Below are 23,743 nucleotides of genomic sequence, written 5' to 3'. Positions count from 1 at the left end.
TTACTGAAAGGCCTGTATCCTCCCTTTCAAATTCCTCCTCCCCTCCTGCCCACTCCCACACCCCCTCCCCTGGCCCCCAGCCCCAGTGTGGTCTGGATGGGCCCCACAGGGGCAGGGACAGGACAGGACGTGGGGCTGTATCTGACAGGAACCTGAGGGGCTGGCCCGGGAGGGGACTGGGGCCCAGCTTCCTGAAGGGAGGATGGGCTGAGGCAGGCACCCAGTGCCGGAGAAGATGCCCTCCTGGGCCCTCTTGGCGGTCATCTCCTACCTCCTCCCGGCCCCCCAAAACCTGGCACAAGTCACCAGCCAAGGTGAGGTGTGTGGAGGGTAGCAAACACCCATACCCAGGAAGATGGAGCCCTGGGCGGGTGGAGGAGGGGAGGGAAGTGCAAAGTGGGAGGCCCCCACTGGTCCCCTACTCTTGCCCACAAACATGCTGGGGAGGACTGGGAGCCCAACTCACCAGCTGTTCCTCAGATGCCTCCTTGCTGGCCTCGGACTCAGAGTCCCTGAACTGTTTCTCTCGAACCTTTGAGGACCTCACTTGCTTCTGGGATGAGGAAGAGGGAGCACCCAGTGAAATGTATCAGCTGCTGTATGCCTACCCGGGGTATGTGTTGCATCGTATGTATCCTATATATGTATCGTGTGTATGCACCACTCCCCGTATCTGTCCTGTGCGTGCTGCAGCTGAGCCCTATTCTAGCAGCTTCCTTGCCTTTGGCCCTGTCAGAGGACTAGTCCAAGTAACAAGACCGAAGTAGCCACTTACTGAACAGAGGTGCTTTGGATACAGCCAGCTCCAGCCCCTACGTACCCCCTAATCCCACCTATCCCAGGCACTGAGAAGAAAAATGGCGGTAATGGAAACAGAAGTTGGGCTTGGGCCCAGACCTGGGTCCTCAGAGTTGGACAGGTGAGCATGTAGGTAGCCCAGACTTCTGTGCCCACAGGGAGCAGCCCCGCACCTGCCCCCTGAGGTCCCAGCACGTGATGCCCTTTAGAACCCGATACGTGTGCCAGTTTCCGGCCCAGGCTGAAGTTCGCCTCTTCTCTCAACTGCACCTCTGGGTGAAGAACGTGTTTCTGAACCAGAATCTGACCCAGCGGGTGCTCTCTGTGGATGCTGTGGGTAAGAATCATCCTCCTGTCATCCTGGCCCCTCTGTTTGCCACCCTTGGGCCAGCTCCTAGAATCAGACCGAGCTGTGCTCTTTCAAGACGACATGGGTGCACCCCCACTACCAGACTCCCAGAGGCACCTCGAGACCCCTTTCTCATTCCTCTTAGCCTCAGCGTCCAGAGCTAGACTTCGTTTCACATCAGAGACACCCCAACCTTCCCATCATTAACCTATTCATTGACTCACTCATTCATCAGTTACAGAATACCTACCCTGTGCTAGGCCCTGGGCTTCAGGACAAGGATGCACAGGCGAGAAGAGGTCCCTGCTCTTGAGGAGCACTGAGCCTAACAACCTGTGGTGAGGTCACTGCTCATCCGAGGACAGAATAGGATAAGGAGCCTCCCTGCCCCTGCCCCAGGGGCTGCCCTCAACCAAGCCTCGAGCACCCCTCTCCACAGTCCATGGGCTGAGCTGTAGACTGTAGCAGCCAAAGAGTTCTGATGTGCCCTGTCTCGCCCTTAGGCCTGCCAGCTCCCCCCAGTCTCATCAAGGCCATGGGTGGGAGCCAGCCAGGGGAACTTCAGATCAGCTGGGAGGCCCCAGCTCCCGAAATCAATGAATTTCTGAGGCATGAACTCCGCTATGGCCCCAAGGACCCCACGAACTCCACTGGCCCCACAGTCACACAGCTGCTGTCCGCAGAGACCTGCTGCCCAGCTCGGCGGAGACCAAACCTAGCCGCAACCCTGGACCAGTCTCCATGTACACAGCCCATGATGCCTCAACAGCTGGGACCAGAGCAGACCTCCCCAACTAGAGAAGTATCCTGGCCTTCTTCTGCTCCCCTCCTATCTCTTACCCTCAATTTTGCCCCAAGAAAGGACAGGCCATGCTTTGGGGATTCCAGACTGGGTTGGTCCTTGGAGAGTTAGCATAGGGTCTGATTAGTTCTCAGAAGCCATGTTTATTTAGGAATCTCCCACTTTGCGTCATTCAGACCAACACAGCTGAGCACTTCAGGTCCCCAAGTTAGTGGGGGTTTCCCTATAAAGCCCTGAAAGTGAAAGTGAAAGTATCAGTCACTCAGTCGTCTCTGACTCTGTGACCCTGTGGGCTGTAGCCCACCAGGCTCCTCTGTCCGTGGGATTCTCCAGGCAAGAATACTGGAGTGGGTTGCCATTTTCTCCTCCAGGGGATCTTCCCCGACCCAGGGATCAAACTCGAGTCTCCCACATTGCAGGCAGATCCTTTACCGTCTGAGCCACCAGGGAAACCTAAAAAGCCCTGAACTCCACCTGAAACCCACCGACCTGGCCCCCAGTCTGTGCACGTATTTATCCAGTGAAGAACTGAGTGTCTCTCCACAGGCATGTTGTGGGGCTTCGAATATAAGAGATGTAGGCTCTCTTGGCTGAGAGGCAGACCTAGATTGTGAGGCTGGGATTCTTCTCCCAAGGCTCCATCTCTGACAATGAAGGGTGGCAGCTGCCTCATCTCAGGACTCCAGCCTGGTAACTCCTACTGGCTCCAACTACGCAGCCAACCTGACGGAGTCTCTCTCCGTGGTTCCTGGGGATCTTGGTCCCTCCCTGTGACTGTGGACCTGCCTGGCGACGCAGGTGAGTCAACAGGGGAGTGGAGGAGGAGACAGAAAAGATCTCTAGCAATGCATGGGCTAGATATGGAAGCTCAGAGAACCATGGTCCTTCCTGATGATCTCAAACTTGCTACTGCACAGGATGAATTATATTCAGGGAGAGAAGAAAGGATAGGAGCAAATGTTCAAGTTACGTGTGTAAAGATGATCTGGATACCCTATGGAGTCGGAGCACGTGGGCTCTGATAGGGCTTCTTTCTCCACATCCATGCTCAGTCTTTGCGACCCCATGGACTATAGCCCATCCGGCTCCTCTGTCCATGGGATTCTCCAGGCAAGAATATTGGAGTGGGTTGCCATACCCTCCTCCAAGGGATCGCTCCTTCTCTGACCCCAGGGGAAATTGGACTGCAATGCTTTACCTTGGACCTGACGAATGTTACCTGTCAGTGGCAACAACTGGACCATGCCAGCTCCCAAGGCTTCTTCTACCACAGTGGGGCATGGTGCTGTCCCAGAGACAGGTGAGAAGTGAACCGCTGATTGAGTTTGATGTCATGGGAGAGAAGCACAACTCTGCAGAAAGAAGGGAGAGATTGTCCTTGATCCTCTTCAGTCCCCTCCCTTATTCCCCAAACCAAAGGCCCTCCATGCTCTCATCCACCAATGGTTATTGTATCCTTTCAGCCTCTCTTTATACCCCCTGGGAATGTGTTGGTTTAATTCCATGTAATCATGTCACCTGGAGAAGGCAATGGCAACCCACTCCAGTACTCTTGCCTGGAAAATCCCATGGATGGAGGAGCCTGGTAGGCTGCAGTCCATGGGGTCGCTAAGAGTCGGACACGACTGAGTGACTTCACTTTCACTTTTCACTTTCATGCATTGAAGAAGGAAATGGCAACCCACTCCAGTGTTCTTGCCTGGAGAATCCCAGGAACGGGGGAGCCTAGTGGGCTGCCATCTATGGCGTCGCACAGAGTCGGGCATGACTGAAGTGACTTAGCAGTAGCAGTAGTAACAGCAATCATGTCACCTGGACCATTACAACAGCCTACCTTCTCAATCACTTCCAATTTACCCACCCCTGCATGCTGTTGACAAACTGACCTTTCTTAAAATTTGCATGGCCTTCTCCTACTCAAAAATGTACTGCAACTTTTCACTATTTATTGGGTCCAATCAAAACTTCACCTGGTTTTCAAGCATTTCAACCAAACACCTCACTGATCTGTCACCTCCTTCATATCTAATATATAACCAAACCTTGTTGATTTTACCTATTAAACATCTCTAGAATCTGTCCATGTTTGTCCATCACAGCTATCACCCTAGTACAAGCCATCTTCATCTCTCAGGTTACTGAGAAGACTTACTAACTGATCACCTCTTGGATCCTCCAAAACATTCTCTACACAGGAGCTGAAGTGAGTTTTTAAAAGCAGGAAAATAAATGCAACATTCTCTGCTTAAAACTCTTCCAAGATCCATAGCTTTCACTGATCTTAGGACAAAGAAAAGAATTCTATTGTGACCGTGTAAAGTTCTAAAAGACTCAGCCTCTATCTGTGCCTTCAACTTTATCTTATTCAGAGGGAGGCCTGGCGTGCTGGGATTCATGGGGTTGCAAAGAGTCGGACACGACTGAGAGACTGAACTGAACTGAATTAATGCTGCCTTCTGTGCTCTTTGCTCCAAGGCCTACTTTCATCCCCTCCTACCTGCCACAATCCCTCCTGCCTCTGGATCTTTGTACATGCTGTTTACCCAGCTTGTCTGTCTTTACTTAACCTCTACTTATCCTTCAGATCTCAACTCAAATGTCACCATCCCTGACCTTCCTTCTTAGGTACAGTGGCACTATTATATATCCTTGTTGTACCATGTACCTCTCCTTCTTAAATACTTAACATAGTTATAATTTTACATTTATACCTTACATGGTTATTTGATTGATAACAAAATTCTCTCTCAGAGCTCCATTGAGAAAGGCTGATCTTAACATGATCCATGAGGGCAAAGTCAGTGTCTACTTTTACTCACCAATGTATTCTCACTTACCATGGTGCCTAGAACAGAGTAGGTGCTCAGTTAAAAAAAAAATATTGAATAATGAAAAAAAACACTATTAACAGTTTTAGTGTATTCTTCCAGTTTTCTATGCATTTACACATATCTAACGAAGTGACTTAGCAGCAGCAAACATACTATTTAATTTTCAATATAAATTGGATCACATTATATGTATGATTTTTTTAAATAATTTTATTTATTTATTTTTAGCTGCTCTGGGTCTTTGTGGCTGCTTGGGCTTTTCTCTAGTTGTGCCGACTAGGGGCTGCTCTTCATTGCCGTGCTCAGGCTTCTCATTGCAGTGGCTTCTCTTGTTTTGTTTGGGGCATGAGCTCCAGGGCAGGCAGGCTTCAGTAGTTGCAGCACGTGGGCTCTAGAGCACAGGCTCAGTAGTTGTGACACTCGGGCATTGTTGCTCCACAGCATGTGGGATCTTCCTGGACCAGGGGTGGAACCTGTGTCTCCTGCGTTGGCAGGTGAGGTCTTTACCACTGAGCCACCAGGGAAGCCCTGTATGATTTATTTTAACTTACTTTTTTACTTAAAAATGTGTCTTGGACATCTGTAATGATGTAACTCATTCTTTCTAATAGCTGTATAGATTTCCATAGTATGAAGAGGGCCATGAATGAAAGGGTGGCAAAACCAAATTCACATACTCTCTGTCAAAACCTGCTTCTCCTCTCCTTGTACATCCTGCCATCAACTCCGTTTTCCACCCTGAACTTCTGCCTTTTCTACACCCTCCACATCCAATCAGAAACACTGGTTATTTCAATCTTTTCAGTATCCCCTTTGAATCCATCTGTTTCTCTCTACTCCCACTGCCAAAATCCTACTTTCAGATCCTCATCACTTTGTAGGTAAAATACCATGACATTGTCCCAATAAATTTCTCAGCTTCTAGTCCACCCTCACAGATCCTTTCTCACAAACTGCAGTTAGACTTTTCTTAAGTACAAAGCTAGTGATGACAACTCTCTGCTTAAATTCCTTGAATGTCTCCATTGTTGCTGCAAGATTAAGCTCAAGCTCCTTAGCAAGGCAATAAGGCCACCTGTGGCCTTGATCTGCCCACACTTACCACTCCCCACCAAGCCCTCTGGCCTAAAAATTTTCTGCACCACTTAGAGTTTCCCCCAGATGCCATCTCTCTTATCTGTGCACAAGCATGTGCCTGGGGTGCCTGTTTGTACACTTTGCTTTCCTATTTATAGTCCAAGACTCATTTTAAGCACTGCCTTGTACAAGAACTATTTTCTGACCCTCCCCATTTGGGTCAGATGACCTTCCTTGCTACTCCCAAGCCAACCTGTGCATATCACAGAAAAATACCATCTGTTTGTTTTTCTCCCTTTCCCAATGAAATGACAGCTCCTTGAAAATTTTTCCTCATAGTACCTAGCACATAGTATAAATTACCTGTTGAATAACCTAGTAAACATAAAAATACATAAAATGGTAAATGATTTTAGTAATAGCTAGCTATTTAGGGGTTATAACCAGGAAGGAGACAGGATTTATTTGTTCAGTAAACAACTGTTGGAGGTGACTATGTACCAGGCTCCAGGGATAGAGTGACAAAACAGAGAATCTTCCAGCATTGTGGGGAGACCAACAAGAAAGAAAGGAGCTAAATGATAGAGACTACGTGGAAGCGTGGGGATGGGTGTTAATTTCATGAGTGGGTGGAGAAAGCCTTGCCAAGGAGGTGACAGGTGAGCTGAGACCCAAATGGCGAGAAGAAATGAGTGAACAGCAAAGGGACTCAGCCATACATATATCCAAGTATCCATTCTCCCCCAAACCCTGCTCCCATCCAGGCTGCCCCATAACACTGAGCAGAGTTCCATGTGCTATACTACAGTTCCTTGTTGGTTATCCATTTTAAATACAGCAGTGTATACATGACCATCCCAAGCTCCCTAACAATCCCTCGCCCCGGCAGCCATAAATTCGTTTTAAAAAGTATGAAATGCTTCATGAATTTGCAAGTCATCCTTGCCCAGAGGCCATGCTAATCTTCTCTGCATCATTCCCATTTTAGCATATGTGCTGCTAAAGCATTTATATTTTTAAAAGATGTTTCTCTGTGCAATTAAAAAGAAGTACGAGTGGAAGCAGGATCACCATTTAGAAATATGCCTTAATCCAGGCAACAGATAATAGTTTCATCTAATGTGACAGGAATACAGGTCAAAATAAAGGCATAGCTTTGACATATATTCTGGACATTATCAGATCAACATTTTGGGTCTAAATTCTGATTGCTGTGTGGAGAACAAATTGAAGGGAGTAACAGAAACAGCGGCAGAAAAGCCAGTTAGGAGACTGTCACAATAATCTGTTAGTAAAATAACACTTAGAGGTGACTAAGAAAGCTCCCTAATGAGAATAGATTAAGAACATAAATACGTTTTGCTACAGAAACATATGTTTTGCTTTACTCTTTGAAACAATCCCATTCAAATTAGGTATTATTGACCCATTTCACAAATGAGGAAACTGAGGCAGAGATGAAAATCAAGTAATTTGCCCAGAGTTTTATGCCGATAAGCCAAGACCTGAACTCTATAGCCCATGTTATTTCCCTATCTCATCTAGCTTTTTTTTGGCTGCACTGGGTCTCTGTTGTAGCACATGGGCTTTTTCTCTAGTTCCTCCTCACAGGCTTAGTTGCCCTGTGGCATGTGGGATCTTAGTTCCCCAACCAGGGATCAACCCCCCATCCCCTGCATTGGAAAGCAGATTCTTAACCACTGGGCCACCAGGGAAGTCCCTCCCTTGTTATTAAGAAGAAGAGGCTGAACCCCAAAGCAAACCTCAGAAAAAAATACATGGCATGAGAGAGAAAGCCCTGGAGGCCTGTCCAAGGAGCAAGTTAGATTAGAATCTAATTCCCTGTGAGACTAGATTAGTCTCTGAAGCAGGCATTGAATCAAATGACTCTATTTGCCTGATTTGTAGGGACCCCGTCTGGGAGAAGTGTGAAGAGGAGAAAAACTCAGGATCACAGTCCTCCCAGTTCTCCCGCTGTCACTTCAAGTCACAAAATGACAGTGCTATTCACATCCTTGTGGAGGTGACCACAGCCCAGGGTGCTGTTCACAGCTACCTGGGCTCCCCTTTCTGGATCCACCAGGCTGGTAAGGACTTTCTTCCCTTCTCCTCCCACACATTTCCCACCCCTACCATGTCTGACCCCATGCCCAGGATCACCAACTCTGATACTTCTGACCCATGGCCCTGGTGACATGATGTCTCATGCACAGAAGGGCTTAGGCCAGTCCCTGGTGACATCCCTGTAGTGCTCATCCCCACTCCAAACTTGCACTGGAGGGAGGTCTCCAGTGGGCAGCTGGAATTGGAATGGCAGCATCCATCAGCCTGGGCAGCCCAAGAGACCTGCTATCAGCTCCGATACACAGGAGAAGGCCATCAGGACTGGAAGGTACAGTCAAGGAACAAATGACCCCAGACCTCATACTCAGGATATTTCTGAGTTTCAGGATGTCTGTTATCAGGAGTGATAACCAAGATATCACTGTATACTCATATATATCCGTGTCTGGGCTTGTTTATCTCTGTTCTGTCTGATTCAACTGGCATCTTAATCTCTCTTTGGCATGTGACAATGCAGACTATGCCTATTTAAAATGTTCTCTTCCCTTTGCTTTTGGGATATCATTCTCTCCTGATTCTCCTACCACTTCTCTGACTGAACCTCCTCACTCTTTCCCGGGCTCTTCCTTTCCACACTTTCTTAATAGGTTGTGCTTCTTGCATTCCCATCCTAGACTCTTTTCTTCTCTGAAAGTGAAAGTGTTAGTTGCTCAGTCATATCTGACTCTGCAACCCCAAGGACGGTAGCCCAACAGGCTCCTCTGTCCATGGAGTTCTCCAGGCAATAATACTGGAGTAGGTAGCCGTTCCCTTCTCCAGGGGATCTTCCTGACCCAGGGATAGAACCCAGGTCTCCCTCATTGAAGGCAGATTCTTTACCAACATCTAGATGTTCTCCTTGGTGAGTGCTTTAATTCCATATTTTCAATGACTATACATTAACCATCCCAAACTTATTCCAACACCTATGTGGAAAATAACTTCTATACCATAGGTGAATTACCTAAACTTCTGAAGAGTCTCAGTTTCCTCACTGGCGAAATGGGGATAAAGCTATGTACTTTCCAGAGTTATAGTGAAAATTAAATATATAGATATTTAGCATATTGCCTGGGATAGAAGGCACTCAATAGACATTAAATATTAGTTTCTTTCTCTACTTTTATTCTCATTTACCACATGTATATATGACTTCTTACCAGACAGTTCTACCTAAAAACCCCCTAGGACATTTCAGACTCAGTATAACCAAAACTGAACTTATTTTCTTCCCTAGACTTTTTTACTTTTTTATTGAGGTATACATTACATAAAGGAACACAAATCTTAAACATACAATTGGTTAATTTGTACATGTGCATACATCCATGTAACTATTACCCAGATGAAGATAAAGGTTGTTTCTGGTACCCCAGAAGTGTCTCATGCCCTCTGGTCACACACACACACCCTCCAAGGTAACTACAATTCTGACATTACCATTCATAAGTTCTGGCTATTGTTGAACTTAATAAAATAAAAAAAAATACAGCATTTCTTCTTCAAACTTACTTCTCCTGTTCCTTTTCTCTGACAATGGCACCAACACTTAACCCAGTTACTTCAGCCTGGAATTATCCTTGACTCATCTCTCCTTTTCCCTTGTCCCTTCCCTCTATCAACAACTTAGTTAAGTTTATTGTACTAATAGGCCTCAAGTCTCTAGTACCACTGTTTTAGTCTTATCTTTGACCCTCTAGCCCACCCATGCATGCTTTTAGTACACAGAACACTCTATAACCCGCAATCAAGCAACTCACTCAGGGTAACCCTCTTTTGAGGGCTCTGTGGTACCTTACTTATTTTGTTATTACTGCACTCATTACTTCTTGTAACTATTTACTTGTTTGGATGTCTTCTTCGTAAGACATATGAGGCCTTGTTTTTCTTTTTCCCCAATGCCTACCCCAGGGCTTGGCTTGTAACAAGCAGTTCATAAATGTTTACTACTGATCAAGTTAATAATGTCTCCCTGCTGGTACACACGATGTTTGTTCCTTCTTCTTGGACTCTCCTGGTATCCCCAGCACCTAGCACAGTTCTGGCATCCTCTACTGAGAGGATGTTATTTGTAGCCTGGTTTACATGGCTATAGGCTTCCCTGGTGGCTCAGGCGTTAAAGCGTCTGCCTGCAAGGTAGGAGACCCGGGTTCAATCCCTAGGTCGGGAGATCCCCTGGAGAGCCCCACCCTAGTACTGTTGCCGGGAAAACCCCATGGACCGAGGAGCCTGGTAGGCTACAGTCCATGGGCTCGCAAAGAGTCGGACACGACTGAGAAACTTCACTTACATGGCTATGAGTATCTGAGTGTGTCCGGGGTTTCCATCGCCCAACCTGGTCAGTGTGTGTGTACCGGATCTCTGCCGATGTTATCATATGTATGTGTGTCAGGATGAGTAGTTCTGTGTGTAGATGAGTCAGTGTGCCGGGGGTGTATCACGCCAGGCAGGGCGAGGCTCTCTGTCCGAGTGTTCTCTCCAGCCAGTTTCCGCCAGGGATGCGTGTTTTCTGCCAGTGAGGCGCTTTGGAGGAATCCCCGGGGATTCAAGGCGGTAGGATTGGGGTCAAACAGAGGCCGAGTTCTCCAGGGCCCAACGCCGTCCCACAGGGACCGGGAGCCTGACCACCCGCTTGCACCTTTGCGTAGGTGCTGGAGCCACCTCTTGGAGCCCAGGGAGAGACCTTGGAGCTGCGCCCGCGCTCCCGCTACCGCGTACAGCTGCGCGCCAGGCTCCATGGCCCCACCTTCCAAGGTCCCTGGAGCTCCTGGTCCGACCCAGTGAGGGTGGAGACGGCCTCCGAGACGGGTGAGGGCTGGGCAGGGGCAAAAGCTCTCTGCGCCTGCGCGAGTGGAGGGGCGGGGCTCCGACCGCAGCAGGCTGCGGCTGCGCAGACATACCCGGCGCCCCCGGACAGCGAGTGGGGTGGGGTTGGTGGACCTGCCAGCAAGGTTCTGGCCAGGCGCCTCCTCCTGAGGGCTGACTGCTTTTTGTCCCTTAGTCTGGATCTTCCTGGTGACTGCTCTGCTGCTGGTCCTGGGCGTCAGCGCCCTCCTGGGCCTGCTGCTGCTGAGGTGGCAATTTCCTGCGCACTACAGGTACCGCTCCGGCCAGGTGGGAGACGGGGCTGTGATCCGGGCAAGGCCGGCGGCCCCTAAAGAAGCATCCTCGGGTCACTCTATGACGCCCGCTCTCCAGACAATCTCACATCCAGACCTGTGGCATCTGCCGCCCCCGCACGTCTTCCCTGGGAGTCCCACCGCCTCCTTACACTCGGACATGTCCACTATGCGGGACACCTCAAATAGCCCCGCCTTCTGGCTCCTCATCTCAGTAACAAGTCCACCCGTCACCCAAGCCAGACCACTTGGGCGCCTCCCTCCCCATTATCCAGTCTGGTCCTGTCATTCCACCTCCTAAACTTCACTCAAAACCAGCACACTTTCTCTAGCCCTACAGGCACGACCTGACTCACCAAAACGGAGCCCCTTCTCCCTCCAGTCTAGCCTCCCACAGCCACCAGAATAATCTTTCTAAAACGGCGCACATGAACTTGTCACTCCGCCTCCTTAAGTTTCACTATTAGCTCCCCGGGATAAAGTCCAGGCTCTAGAATAACAAGCGAGGCTGTGCCCCTGCCGGTGTTCCCACCTCCCGCCCTGTGCATCAGCCTTGCCACACTGTCGGTGATTTCCTCCACAAATCCAGTGGTTTTACTTCTCAGTGTCTTTGAACATAATGTCCCCTCTGCCAGGAATATCCTCCCTGGATGACTAATATCCATTTATCTTTAAATAACTTTCTTCACCAACTCCTAGGAAACCTTTCCTGACCCTCCCCTATTGGCTACTCTTTTTGTGCCCCAATACAGACTTCTTTCATAGTGCAGGAAGCATTTTACTGCATTCATTTCTTTATATGTCTTCCCTGTGCCTTACGTGGTCATCCTTAAATCTTCAGCACAGTGCCTGCCAAATAGCACACCCTTAAATAAATGCTGTTAATGAATGAGTTGTTTATGAGGGGAGACTAAGTCTGAGGATAAATGTCACTGGAAGTTATAAACATAAAGGATAGATTCCATACCACCTCAGTCCTTTGACTGGTAACATCTCTTTATTCTTGAGGACTCAGTTCAGAAGGTGACTCCTCCAGGTGGCCTCTTTTGATGGCCCTAGGCTGGATTAGGATGCCCCTTTTTTGGGCTCACATCTCTCCTTGAACATGTCTTTGAGCTTTTAATCCTCTCTAATGTATGAGCAGACTGGGATGTAGCCTGTATCTAGATCCAGCAAAAACGTTGAGGGAGAAGAGGGAGGCTGTGCTGCTGACCCAGATGTACTCAGTCCCTTTCCCACAATTTATCAGATACATCACTCCTCCTCCCCTGGAGAGATATACGTGTCGTCACAGAAGAGGCTCGACTGGAAAAAAAAAGAACAAAGAAGAGGCCCAAAGGCTCATTCAGCTAAAGTCCTTCCTTGCGGAAATATGAGCCTAAGGAACTGGAGGGTCCCCCGACATACCTTAATCCACATTCTTCCCAGGGATACCATCTTCCCCAGTAACTTAATAAAAGCCCCACGAGTTCTTTTCATTCAACTAATTTCTTGAGACTCTATTATGGGTCAGATACTGTTCTATACCCTGGAGATCCAAGAGTGAGCAAATAGACAAACCCTTTGCTCTTGGGGATTTACATTATATATATAAAATAAGATTCTAATAAATATACAATAAGTCAAGTACTATAAAGAATAATAAGTAGAGCAGGAGACAAAGAGTGATGGGGAAGGGAGGTGGTTCTATTTTAGACAGGGTAGTCAGGGAAGGCCTCTCTTGTCGGGATGACATCTGAGCAGAAACCTAAGTAAAATGAGGAAATGAGTCGATGATCCAGGCAGAGAGAATAGAAAGTGCAAAGACCCTGAGGCAAGAATGTTTGAGGACACTCAGACTGCTTTTTTGAGGCTCCACACCCCTGACTTCCCCCCACCACCTGAGGTTTCCTTTCCACCCATGCTCCTCTACCTTACTCTTAACCTCTTCAAGCTTACTCCCCCACCTCACTGCCTCCCCACACACACCTCAGTGCTCTCGCCCCCCTAATTCACTCCCACAGCTCAATCTCCTTCTCTTCCTTCTCCTCAAGGAGCCTGAGGCATGCTCTGTGGCCCTCACTTCCAGACCTACACCGGGTCCTTGGCCAGTACCTTAGGGATACTGCAGCCCTGAGTCCGGTGAGTGCACCTCCCCCTGCCACCAGCCCTGCTTAGAGCTCCTTGCCCCATCACACAACTTCTTGCCCCACAAGTATACCATCCCTGGGCCCTACCTCCAGCCCAGCCCTCCTTCCTGCACAGTCCAGGTCCTGCTCCCACAGGACCTGCTCTAATCCAGACCCCTTTCCCCCCATCTCTCCCAGCCCAAGGCTGCAGTCTCAGATGTCTATGAGGAAGTGGAACCCAGCCTCCTTGAAATTCTACCTAGATCCTCAGAGAAGGCTCCCTTGCCCCTGTGTTCCTCCCAGGCCCAATTGGACTACCGAGGATTGCAGCCTTCTTGCCTGGGGACCATGCCCCTGTCTGTGTGCCCACCAATGGCTGAGCCAGGGTCCTACTGTACCACTCACATCGCCAACCATTCCTACTTACCACTCAGCTGCTGGCAGGTCCCTCGCTCCCAGTACCCTGGACAGATCCAAACTCTCTAGTCCTCCCTCTTGAACTTCCTAACCCATCCCGTCCCAACAGCAACCGTCTCAGATCTCACGTTCTTCCCTGTTGTCTACCCTTCTGGCTGGACTTCATAACACTGACCTTTCACCACTGCTGCTGGCATCAATCTGGGGTCCTTTCTCCTCAGGCAAGATTCATTCGACTAAGCTCCTCTAGCTTTCACCTCCTTTCTCTCTGCTCTTTATTGGCAAAGTCCTTGAAAAGGAGTCTCCACTTCCCAGCTCCCATTTGCTCCTCTGACTGCTGCAATTTATTCTCCTGCTACCACTCTGCTAATGAAACTACTAAGGCAAAGCTCACCTCAAGCTTTCTCATCACAAGATCCAATCAGATCTTATTAATCCTCAACCTTTTTAATCTTTCTGTTGGCATTTGTCATGGTGACTACTTATTTCTCCTTTAAATTCTCTCCTCCATGGCTTGGATGCATCACCATCTCTCCTGGTTCTGCTTGGGCTTCTCTGAGTATACTGATAGTTGACAGCATAAACTCTGTGGAGTCAGAGCTAAGTTCAGTTCCTATCTTTCCCACTTGCTAGCTGTGTGACCTTGAATAAATAACTCAAAATCTTTGAGCCTTAATTTTCTCATCTATAAAATAGGGATAATACAGAATGCTACAGAGTTGTAAAGAGCATTTAGTGAGATATTCTAAGTAAAGCACAGTGAAAGAGGTTCCCGGGTTAATGTCAGCAGCATTGCCGACATAGTGCCGACTAGGACAAAATGTTTGAGATATCTAGACTAGACTATAGTAATTTTTCCCTCCTAATCTCTTATCTTGGCTTATCTTCCACTCCTTAATTATTGCAGTCACTTAAGAGTCAATTCTCAACAGTCTCCGACCCATCTGCTCTCATAGTCTTTCTAACATGCTGACCATTCTAAAGCTCTTATCTCCAGCCCAGACTTTTACTATAGCACCTGAAATGCTTTATGCAAATAACTGTTTACATGTCTGTCTTCCATTACTAGATTGTGAGCTCCTTGAGGGCAAGGGCTGTGATTCATTTGCCTCCCCCCTCCCCCACCCCCTAAGCACCTAGAGTAGTGCTTGATTCACGATAGCAGGCCTCCAATAAATGTTTTCTAAATGAAGGAAATCTTTCTGGGCAATGCCACCTCATTCCATGCCAACCTCTCTCATCCTCTACACCATTCATATACAGTGGTAAATATGCTTAGGCCATTCTGATTATGGATTCCCTGACCCATTCAAATTCTCAAACAAATGGTATTTTTTGCTGACTCCAGACATACCCACTGTATCAGTCAGAGTCTTGGCAGAAATAGATGACATACACACACTCAATCTGGGTATCTGGATGAGAGTTTAATACAGGGCATATTTACAAAGATGGGGCAGGATTTATGAAAAAGATCAAGGAATAGTGCAGCATCCTGGGGCTAACAACTGGGAGGTGGTGTTCACCCCTCCCCACCCTGGTTATCAAGGGGTCACAGGAGAGAGTGGTTACAGAGAGGGCTGCCTGGCAGGAGCTGTGGCAGAGAGCTGCAGCCAACCTGTGGGGATGTAACAGTAATGGAGCCAGGGGAACAAATAGCTCCTGCCTGTTCCCCCACTCCCTCCAACACCACCCTTTGACCCCCTCTGTATTAGTTTGCAAGCACTGCCCTAACAGAATACCACAAACAACAGACATTTATTGTCTCATAGTTTTGGAGGCTAGAAATTCAAGGTTACAGCAGGGTTGGTTGCCTCTGAGAGCGGTAAGAAAGAATCTGTTCCATTCCTCTCCCCTTGCTTCTGGGGCTTTCCTGGTGTTCCTAGACTTGTTTCTAGGCCTCTCCTCCTCTCCTCTGCCTTCATCTTCATATGGCATTCTCTCTTTACATATGTGTGTGTCCAAACTTCCCCATTTTATAAGGATGCAGGTCATATTGGATTGCTGCTGCTGCTGCTAAGTTGCTTCAGTCGTGTCCGACTCTGTGCGACCCCATAGACGGCAGCCCACTAGGCTCCTATGTCCCTGGGATTCTCCAGGCAAGAATACTGGAGTGGGTTGCCATTTCCTTCTCCAATGCATGAAAGTGAAAAGTGAAAGTGAAGTCGCTCAGTCGCATCCGACTCTTAGCGACCCCATGGACTGCAGCATACCAGGTTCCTCCATCCATGGGATTTTCCAGGCAAGAATACTGGAGTGGGTTGCCATTGCCTTCTCTGCATATTAGATTAGGGCCCACCCAAATGACTTCATCTTAACTAGTTATATTCTGGAGTGACTCTATTTCTAAATAAGGTCACACTCTGGAGTACCTCATGCGAAGAGTTTACTCATTGGAAAAGACCCTGATGCTGGGAGGGATCGGAGGCAGGAGGAGAAGGGGATGACACAGGATGAGATGGCTGGATGGCATCACTGACTTGATGGACATTAGTTTGAGGAGTTGGTGATGGATAGGGAGGCCTGGCGTGCTGTGATTCATGGAGTCGCAAAGAGTTGGACACGACTGAGTGACTGAACTGAACTGAACTGAAGTACTGGGACTTAAGCATCCAACATATAAATTTGGGGGTGAGGGACACAGTTTAACCCATAACATCCTCCCATTGGTGAAATACAAACAGAAACCAGAGCCCAAGGGAATCTACTGACGCAGGCCATATGAGTCAGCCTCACAGGGCACAGAGCAGAGAAGGATGAAATGTGGACCTGGATGGGACAAATGGATGACATCTAGTATACTCACTTTCCATACTTCCTTCCCCAAGCCATGTTCAAGGCTCCAACTTGACTCCTAGGGACTCAAAACTAGGGTTGAGAACCAAACCACTGAAACTCTCACCTCTATACTGATTCAGCCATCATGTCCTTACCCCTTTTACTTACCAAATTCTGTTTCCTCTTCTCCATCTTCACTGAGCTATTATTGCAGCCTCTACCAACTACCTCTGCCTCCAGTCTTTCTCCCTAAATCCAACCTGTATGTTGCCTCCAGACTGATCTTCCTGTTCATCTTACTCCTTGCTCACTCTTTACTTCTAAATCTTTAGTTTGGCTCTTCAGAACTGATCTCATTCTCTTCTGCTATTTTGCTGTGTGAGGATTAAAAGTGTTAATACAATGCCAAGCACATAGTAAATACTCAGTATTTACAGAGTTATCTTTATTATTATCCCAACTGGACTGTTCCACCCCCTGAATATTACCTATATTTTATTCCCTCTATACCTTCTCCTTCAGGTCCTTCAGGTGAGAGTTCCCTTATCTAAGCAGCTCATCAGGTATCCAGACACCTTGCTCTACCAACAGGCCATTGCCTGCCCTCTTCTATCTCCTCAGGCTCTTTTGCCTTCATCTTCAAAGATGCATAGGCAGGACTTCCCTGGAAGTCCAGTGGATAAGAACCCACCTGCCAATGCAGTTAACACTGATTTGATTCCTGGTCCAGGAAGATCCCACATGCCTCGAGGCAACTAAGCCTGTGCACCACAACTGCTAGAGTCCAAGCACCCTAGAGTCCCTGCTCTGCAGCAAGAGAAGCCACCACAACGAGAAGCTCGGGCGACCCAACGAAGAGTAGCCTCCTCCGCAACCAGGGAAACAACAAAGACCTGGCATAGCCAGAAATAAAAATTTTAAATAAAAGATGCATAGGATCTTAGTGCTGGCCTTCCCTCCAGCTCCCTCTTTCTCACTCTCAAATTTCTTACACAAGTAGCCCATGCTTGCTGCCTCCATATTCTCCCCACCCTCCTTTCTGCAACCCCTTCCAAAGGAAACCTGAGCACCCCCCCCATCCCTTTCTCTCCAGGGTCACCCATGATTTCTCTGACCTTTTCTGTCGTCACTCGACTATTTTGCATATTAGAATTCCTCCCACTTCAAGGTCCAAGTCAGTACAATCTCCACTGGCTTCTGCCATTCCTTTATTCTTTTTTTTTTTAAATTTTTTAAATTAAAGGTCTTTTTTTAATGGTCTTTAAAAAAATAATTTTATTTATTTAATGTGTGGGCTGTGGTGGGTCTTTGTTGCTGTGGGGGCTTTTCTGTAGTTGCACAGAGAGGTCACTCTCTAGCTGCAGTACACAGGCTGCTCATTGTGGTGGCTCCTCTTGTTGCAGAGCATGGGCTCTAGGACACTCAGGTTTCAGCAGTGTGGCATGTGGGCTCAGTAGCTGCCGCTCCTGGGTTCTGGAGCACAGCCTCAGTAGCTGTGCTGCACAGGCTTAGTTGTTCCATGGCATGTGAGATCTTCCTGGATCAGGGATCAAACCGGTGTCTCCTGCACTAGCAGGCCGATTCTTTACCACGGAGCCACCAAAGAAGCCCTGTCATTCCTTTACTTTTCAAGGTTCAAATTCCCTGAAGTTGTACCCTTATTTACCCTGTTGTTCTCTTCCTCTACGGTGACCCTTACTCCAGAAACTGCAAATTGCTGGCCATGCCTTGTCCTCAGAAATGTTTTGCTTGGCTCTCCCCTGAATGGAGACTCTCATTGACTCCACAATGCCTAGCAGATAAAAGTCCAAACTCCTTAGCTTAAAATTTATGGCCCTGACCAGCTTGACTCCTTTATGTCCTCTAGGGTTCAGGGACTCCCCATTTCCAACCCTAGGACAACTAAATCCTTGTTTCCCGAGGTAATTGGAAAGAGATAACATGAATGCTTCAAAATTAAAGATAATAACAATATCATTTGGGTGAAAACTCCAAAATTTTCTCTGTCATCATCAGAATTGATTTTAGGCTAATGATTTTTTTTTTTTTTTCCTCCCCTAGCCTCTCTCTGGGACAGTGTAGAATATGGTTAGATTGCTGAGGTTAGTTAGATAGTTTGGCTCCACTAGTTATTATTGGCTGTGTGCCTTTGGGCAAGTTTCTAGACTTTCCCTGACCTGGTTTCTTTCTTTCTTTTTTTTTTTTTTTTTGGTTTTTTTTTTTTTTTGTAAAAAGGGAATAAAGTTTCTGCCTTATGGGATTAAGAATTACCTGCAGTAATGTACGTAAACTCTTTTAAACATCATAGTTAGCAGATGGTCAGTAATGGTGCCCATTATCATTTTTATGATTGCTGCTTCACCTCTAAGTATATCATACAATTCACTGAAGTCGCTATTAGAGCACTCTATTGAACAGAAGTCAGATCTGTACTCCCACCAGCATGCGACCTTGCACAAATCCCTCTCTGGGCTGCGGATTCTTCATCTGTAAAACACGGGTGTGTTGCTGGGATGCGGAGATGCACCACGTGCAGATTAGACTCATGGATCTCTAAAAATCCTGACATCTCTTAAGCTCCATGGGGGTCAGCCCCAGTTTCCCTCACAGGGCTATCCAATCTTATCTCCCAGACAGGCAGGTCTGAATCCTGATCTTTTTTCTTGACCGTAAGGAATTCACCCCTCTTTCCGCTTCATTTTCCTTGTTTCTAAAATAACAACACACAAAACAGTTTTTGAAAACAAACACAGGCACTTCTTCCTTCCTAGCAGTGTTCCCGCAAGCACTAAGCTAACAGTGGACGCTCCGGCCTTCTCTCTTCTGCTTCTAAGTTTCTCAGTCACCTCCTGCAGCACCCCACTCCCAACCTTCCTGCCTGCCTTCGGTCCGGCTGGTCGGCCACTGCCTTACACTGCCTTCTCTAAACAGGCTTAAGTGTTTAGGTCATTCCACCTTGTTCTGCACCTCGTATCATAAAAACGGTCCTCAAGCATGAAGCATGAAGGACGGGTGCAGGGGAGCCTGAGGAATGAATGAAACCAATAAGGGAAGGCAGCCAGCGCAGGCCCCGCCCCCAGACGCGCCCCGCCGCGCCCCGCCCCGCCCCGTTTCCCGACACCTGGTGGCGTAGAAGCTGCCTTTGCCTTTCTCCCACCCTTCAAATCCCGCTCGCTTGCCGGACTCCTGTGAGATCGGGAGCTTCCCCCGGAAGACCCGCCCCCTGTGCCGTGGAGGCCAATGGGCTAGGGCGACCGTTGCGACGGTTGGATTTTGAAGGAGCCAATGAGTGCTTGGAGCGGAGAGTTTAAGTCGTCCAAGTCCTCACTGCTAAAGCCGGTCTAGGATCGGAACCTGCTCTAAATTGACGGTGAGAGACGGCTGGACTGAGCGAACCGGTCTGGGACCGCGGCCGAGGGTGCTGGGCCGGGAAGGGCTGCGGCAAGGGTGGTCCTGACTGTGGCCGGCCGCCCCAGAGCACGGTCGCCTCTCTTACTCTGGGGCTCAGCGGGCAGCCACTGCAAGGAGCCCTCTCCCTCCAGACGCTCCCATGGCCCAGTTCGTGTTCGAGAGTGACTTGCACTCGCTGCTGCAGCTAGATACACCCATCCCCAATGCACCCCCTGCGCGCTGGCAGCGCAAAGCGAAGGAAGCCGCGGGGCCGGCCCCCTCGCCTATGCGGGCAGCCAACCGATCCCACAGCGCCGGCAGGACCCCAGGCCGAACTCCCGGTCAGTAGGGTGTGGCGGGTCGCGGGGAGGAAAGGGCAAGTGCTTGAAGCAGCCTTCACACCTCCTCCCCCTGAGCCGGGTCTGACAGTGTGGCTTCCCTGTCCCTGTCCCAGGCAAATCCAGCTCCAAGCTTCAGACCACTCCCAGCAAACCTGGCGGTGACCGCTATATCCCCCATCGCAATGCTTCCCAGATGGAGGTGGCTAGCTTCCTCCTGAGCAAGGAGAACCAGCCCGACAACAGTGAGACGCCCACCAAGAAGGTATGTATCCCAGGGGACTTCTAGCAGGAAACTGGTCTGTGAAATCTAGATAATACCGCCACCTCATCCCCACCCTTATGTGCCAGGAACATCAGAAAGCATGGGCTTTGAATCTGAACGGTTTTGACATGGAAGAAGCCAAGATCCTTCGGCTCAGTGGAAAACCACAAAATGCCCCAGAGGGTAAGATGTCAGTCTATCCCCAGGGCTCCGGGTGGATGAGATGGCTGTCTTCCTTTTCCACCTAAGACTGAGGGGAAGGAAGTGCTTATCTGGCCTTCCTGTCTAAAGGCTTGTGGAAGTGTCAGTCCTCCCAGTCTAGATCCATTCTGTTGCCACAGGTTACCAGAACAGGCTAAAAGTACTCTATAGCCAGAAGGCCACGCCAGGCTCCAGTAGGAAGACTTGCCGCTACATTCCTTCCCTGCCAGACCGCATCCTGGATGCCCCTGAAATCCGGAATGACTACTGTAAGTGCAGTCTTCTCCTTGTCCAGCGGATGGAGAAAGAGGGAGAGAGAGGGACAAGGCAAACAGGACAGCTCATGCTCTTCCCTTTCCCCTCTGGCAGACCTGAACCTTGTGGATTGGAGCTCTGGGAATGTACTGGCTGTGGCTTTGGACAACAGTGTATACTTGTGGAGTGCTAGCACTGGTGACATTTTGCAGCTGCTGCAAATGGAGCAGCCTGGGGACTATATATCTTCTGTGGCCTGGATCAAAGAGGGCAACTACCTGGCTGTGGGCACCAGCAGTGCCGAGGTGCAGGTGAGACTTGTCCTGGTGCTGCAGCTCTACTGTCCCCAGACCCAGGGGGCTTGCCCAGCAGGACGATGCTGATGCCAAGTCCTGATCCTCACAGTCTTCTCTCTCTGTAGCTATGGGATGTGCAACAGCAGAAACGGCTTCGAAACATGACCAGTCATTCTGCCCGAGTGGGCTCCCTCTGTTGGAATAGCTATATCCTGTCCAGGTCAGTGGCTTTACTAATCTGTTACAAAATCAGATTTTGGCCCCCCTCTCCCTGGACTGTACACCTCTGAACAGAAGCAGCTCTGGCCTGCCGCCTGTTTGGCACTGCTATAGGACTTGCTTCCCTTCTCCCCTCCTGCAGTGGCTCACGCTCTGGCCACATCCACCACCATGATGTTCGGGTAGCAGAACACCATGTGGCCACACTGAGTGGCCACAGCCAAGAAGTGTGTGGCTTGCGCTGGGCCCCAGATGGACGACATTTAGCCAGTGGCGGCAACGACAACTTGGTCAACGTGTGGCCTAGTGCTCCTGGAGAGGGTGGCTGGGTTCCTCTGCAGACCTTCACCCAGCATCAAGGCGCTGTCAAGGTGAGAGTGGGGCTGGGCTGGGCCTCTGCAGACTCTCACCTAGAACAACCTGGGGACTATTAAGAGGACGTGGGATGATGGAATTGGACCGAGTTAATCTGTGTGCCCGGTAACTCCTTGTCTTGCTCCAGCACCTGCTGACTTCACCTTTGTCCCATCTAGGCTGTAGCTTGGTGTCCCTGGCAGTCCAACGTCCTGGCAACTGGCGGGGGCACGAGTGATCGACACATTCGGATCTGGAACGTCTGCTCTGGGGCCTGTCTGAGTGCCGTGGATGCCCATTCCCAGGTAGTCCTTATTCCAGTCTCACTCCTAGACGTGCTCTTATTCTGTGTAGTTTCCTGGGCAACCTCCTCCCCTCCAATGGCTTCACCGAGGCAATACTGGCATGATCGCCAAGCTCAGATGTCACCCTTCAATTCCAGACACACATTTTCAACAGTCCACAGCCAGCCTGTCTCTAACCCCACATTCTGTAAGGTGGCACCACCCTAGTATGTCCCAAATTAAACTTGTCGCTTCCCCTTGCCTCCCTGAAATGTGTGTTCCTCCTCTGCTATTTGAGAGGGATAGTAAGAAATCTGAACAAGACTCTTTCATCTTCCTCAGCTACTCACCAAGATATATCAGTTTACCCTCAGAGTATCATTCACATGTGTCCCCTCCCCTCAGCCTCATCCTTCTTCCTGTGGAGACTCACAGCACTGGTCTTTTATTGCTTCCAGTCTGCCCTCTATATTGGTCTGGGTAGTCTGTTTCTGTCCTCCTCAAGCCCTGCAAGGGCTCCCAATTACCTACAGTGTATAATCCAAATGTTTTAGAATATTTGAGGTCCTAGCTCAAAGGTGGGTCTCCCTGCAGGCACTGCAGCTTCCTCTCCTGACACCCCCTGCCCAGTACATGCAGACTTTGCTTTATTCTAGCCTCTGGAGCCAGAGTTCAAATTCTGGCTCTGTCACCTACTAACTTAACTAATTTAATTTGCATGTGAGCTTAGACAACTTACTGAATCTTCCAACTGATTTCTCATCTGTAAAATGGTTAACAGGTCTAACTCTCAAAAGGGTTTTGTAAGGACTACAGTTACTCAAGTCTGAGTCTGTAGCCTCTGGCAGAGTGCCTGACACCACGGTGGACGCGGTTCCAATTTGAGTAGTGTTGGCTCTACGTATGTCATGCCCATGCCATCTCCTCTCCACAGGTGTGCTCCATCCTCTGGTCTCCCCACTACAAGGAGCTCATCTCAGGCCACGGCTTTGCCCAGAACCAGCTGGTTATTTGGAAGTACCCAACCATGGCCAAGGTGGCTGAGCTGAAAGGTAGGTGCTAAGTGACAGGCACAAAAGGGCACATATTATATGACTATTTGTATGAAATGTCCAGTAGAGGCAAATGCAGAGAGACAGAAAACAGATTAATGGTTGCCAGAGGCTGGGAGGAGAGAGTACTGAGGAGTGACTGTCTTTATGGAGTGATGAATTATCATTGTGATGGTTGCACAATTTTAGAAACCAATGAATTGTATGCTTTAAAAGGGTCAATTTTATAGTATGTGACTTGTTAGTTATCTCAATTAAACTGTTACAAAAATTCTCAAAATTGGAAGGGTATAGGTACCTACCATCCTAAGTATTGCTCTCCTTTTTTTCCTCCTCACATCCCAGGTCACACAGCCCGGGTGCTCAGTCTGACTATGAGCCCAGATGGGGCTACAGTGGCGTCCGCAGCAGCAGATGAGACCCTGCGGCTGTGGCGCTGCTTTGAGCTGGACCCTGCCCGGCGGCGGGAGCGGGAGAAGGCCAGTGCGGCCAAAAGTAGCCTCATCCACCAAGGCATCCGCTGAGGACCAACTCCTCGCAGTGTTTTGTGGGGTTTGTTTTTTGTTTTGCTTTGCTTTGTTTTTTTACTTTTCTAATAAAGTCACGTCTCCCTCTCTTCTGGCACGACCTCTGTCCCAGCAGCCTTCCCAGAGGCTCCTCTCTACTGTAATCAGAGAGCTAGAAACATCGATCCTGCGGGCACCTTG

The 23,743-nt window shown here is 48.9% G+C and overlaps 2 protein-coding genes and 1 non-coding gene across 5 annotated transcripts; 2 read left to right on the top strand and 1 right to left on the bottom strand.

The window, feature by feature from the left end:
• MPL (MPL proto-oncogene, thrombopoietin receptor) lies at window positions 1-14,792 on the top strand. Its single transcript, XM_043878660.1, has 12 exons — window positions 1-314; window positions 481-613; window positions 957-1,135; window positions 1,651-1,949; window positions 2,585-2,747; window positions 3,123-3,249; window positions 7,766-7,944; window positions 8,107-8,249; window positions 10,609-10,768; window positions 10,962-11,058; window positions 13,113-13,200; window positions 13,386-14,792. The coding sequence occupies exons 1-12, from the start codon at window positions 236-238 to the stop codon at window positions 13,671-13,673; spliced, it is 1,935 nt and encodes a 644-aa protein (XP_043734595.1). The 5' UTR covers window positions 1-235; the 3' UTR covers window positions 13,674-14,792.
• LOC122678486 lies at window positions 6,763-6,865 on the bottom strand. Its single transcript, XR_006336156.1, has one exon. It is a non-coding gene; the product is annotated as a U6 spliceosomal RNA (small nuclear RNA).
• CDC20 (cell division cycle 20) lies at window positions 13,114-23,652 on the top strand. 3 transcript variants are annotated; one of them, XM_043878663.1, is made up of 11 exons: window positions 13,114-13,200; window positions 19,925-20,113; window positions 20,227-20,375; window positions 20,462-20,558; window positions 20,717-20,845; window positions 20,946-21,142; window positions 21,253-21,347; window positions 21,489-21,717; window positions 21,880-22,005; window positions 22,919-23,036; window positions 23,382-23,652. In XM_043878663.1, the coding sequence occupies exons 2-11, from the start codon at window positions 19,933-19,935 to the stop codon at window positions 23,558-23,560; spliced, it is 1,500 nt and encodes a 499-aa protein (XP_043734598.1). In that variant the 5' UTR covers window positions 13,114-13,200; window positions 19,925-19,932; the 3' UTR covers window positions 23,561-23,652. The 3 variants fall into 3 exon arrangements, with proteins under 3 accessions (XP_043734598.1, XP_043734597.1, XP_043734596.1); XM_043878662.1 differs by lacking the exon at window positions 13,114-13,200 and adding an exon at window positions 19,586-19,752; XM_043878661.1 differs by lacking the exon at window positions 13,114-13,200 and having other exon boundaries at window positions 19,586-20,113.
• Window positions 23,653-23,743: the final 91 nt, after the last annotated feature.

Source organism: Cervus elaphus, chromosome 20, assembly GCF_910594005.1.
Source record: "Cervus elaphus chromosome 20, mCerEla1.1, whole genome shotgun sequence".
Taxonomy (NCBI): domain Eukaryota; kingdom Metazoa; phylum Chordata; class Mammalia; order Artiodactyla; family Cervidae; genus Cervus; species Cervus elaphus.
Note: the sequence above shows the minus strand (reverse complement) of the source record. Positions and strands in the feature narration are given on the sequence as shown.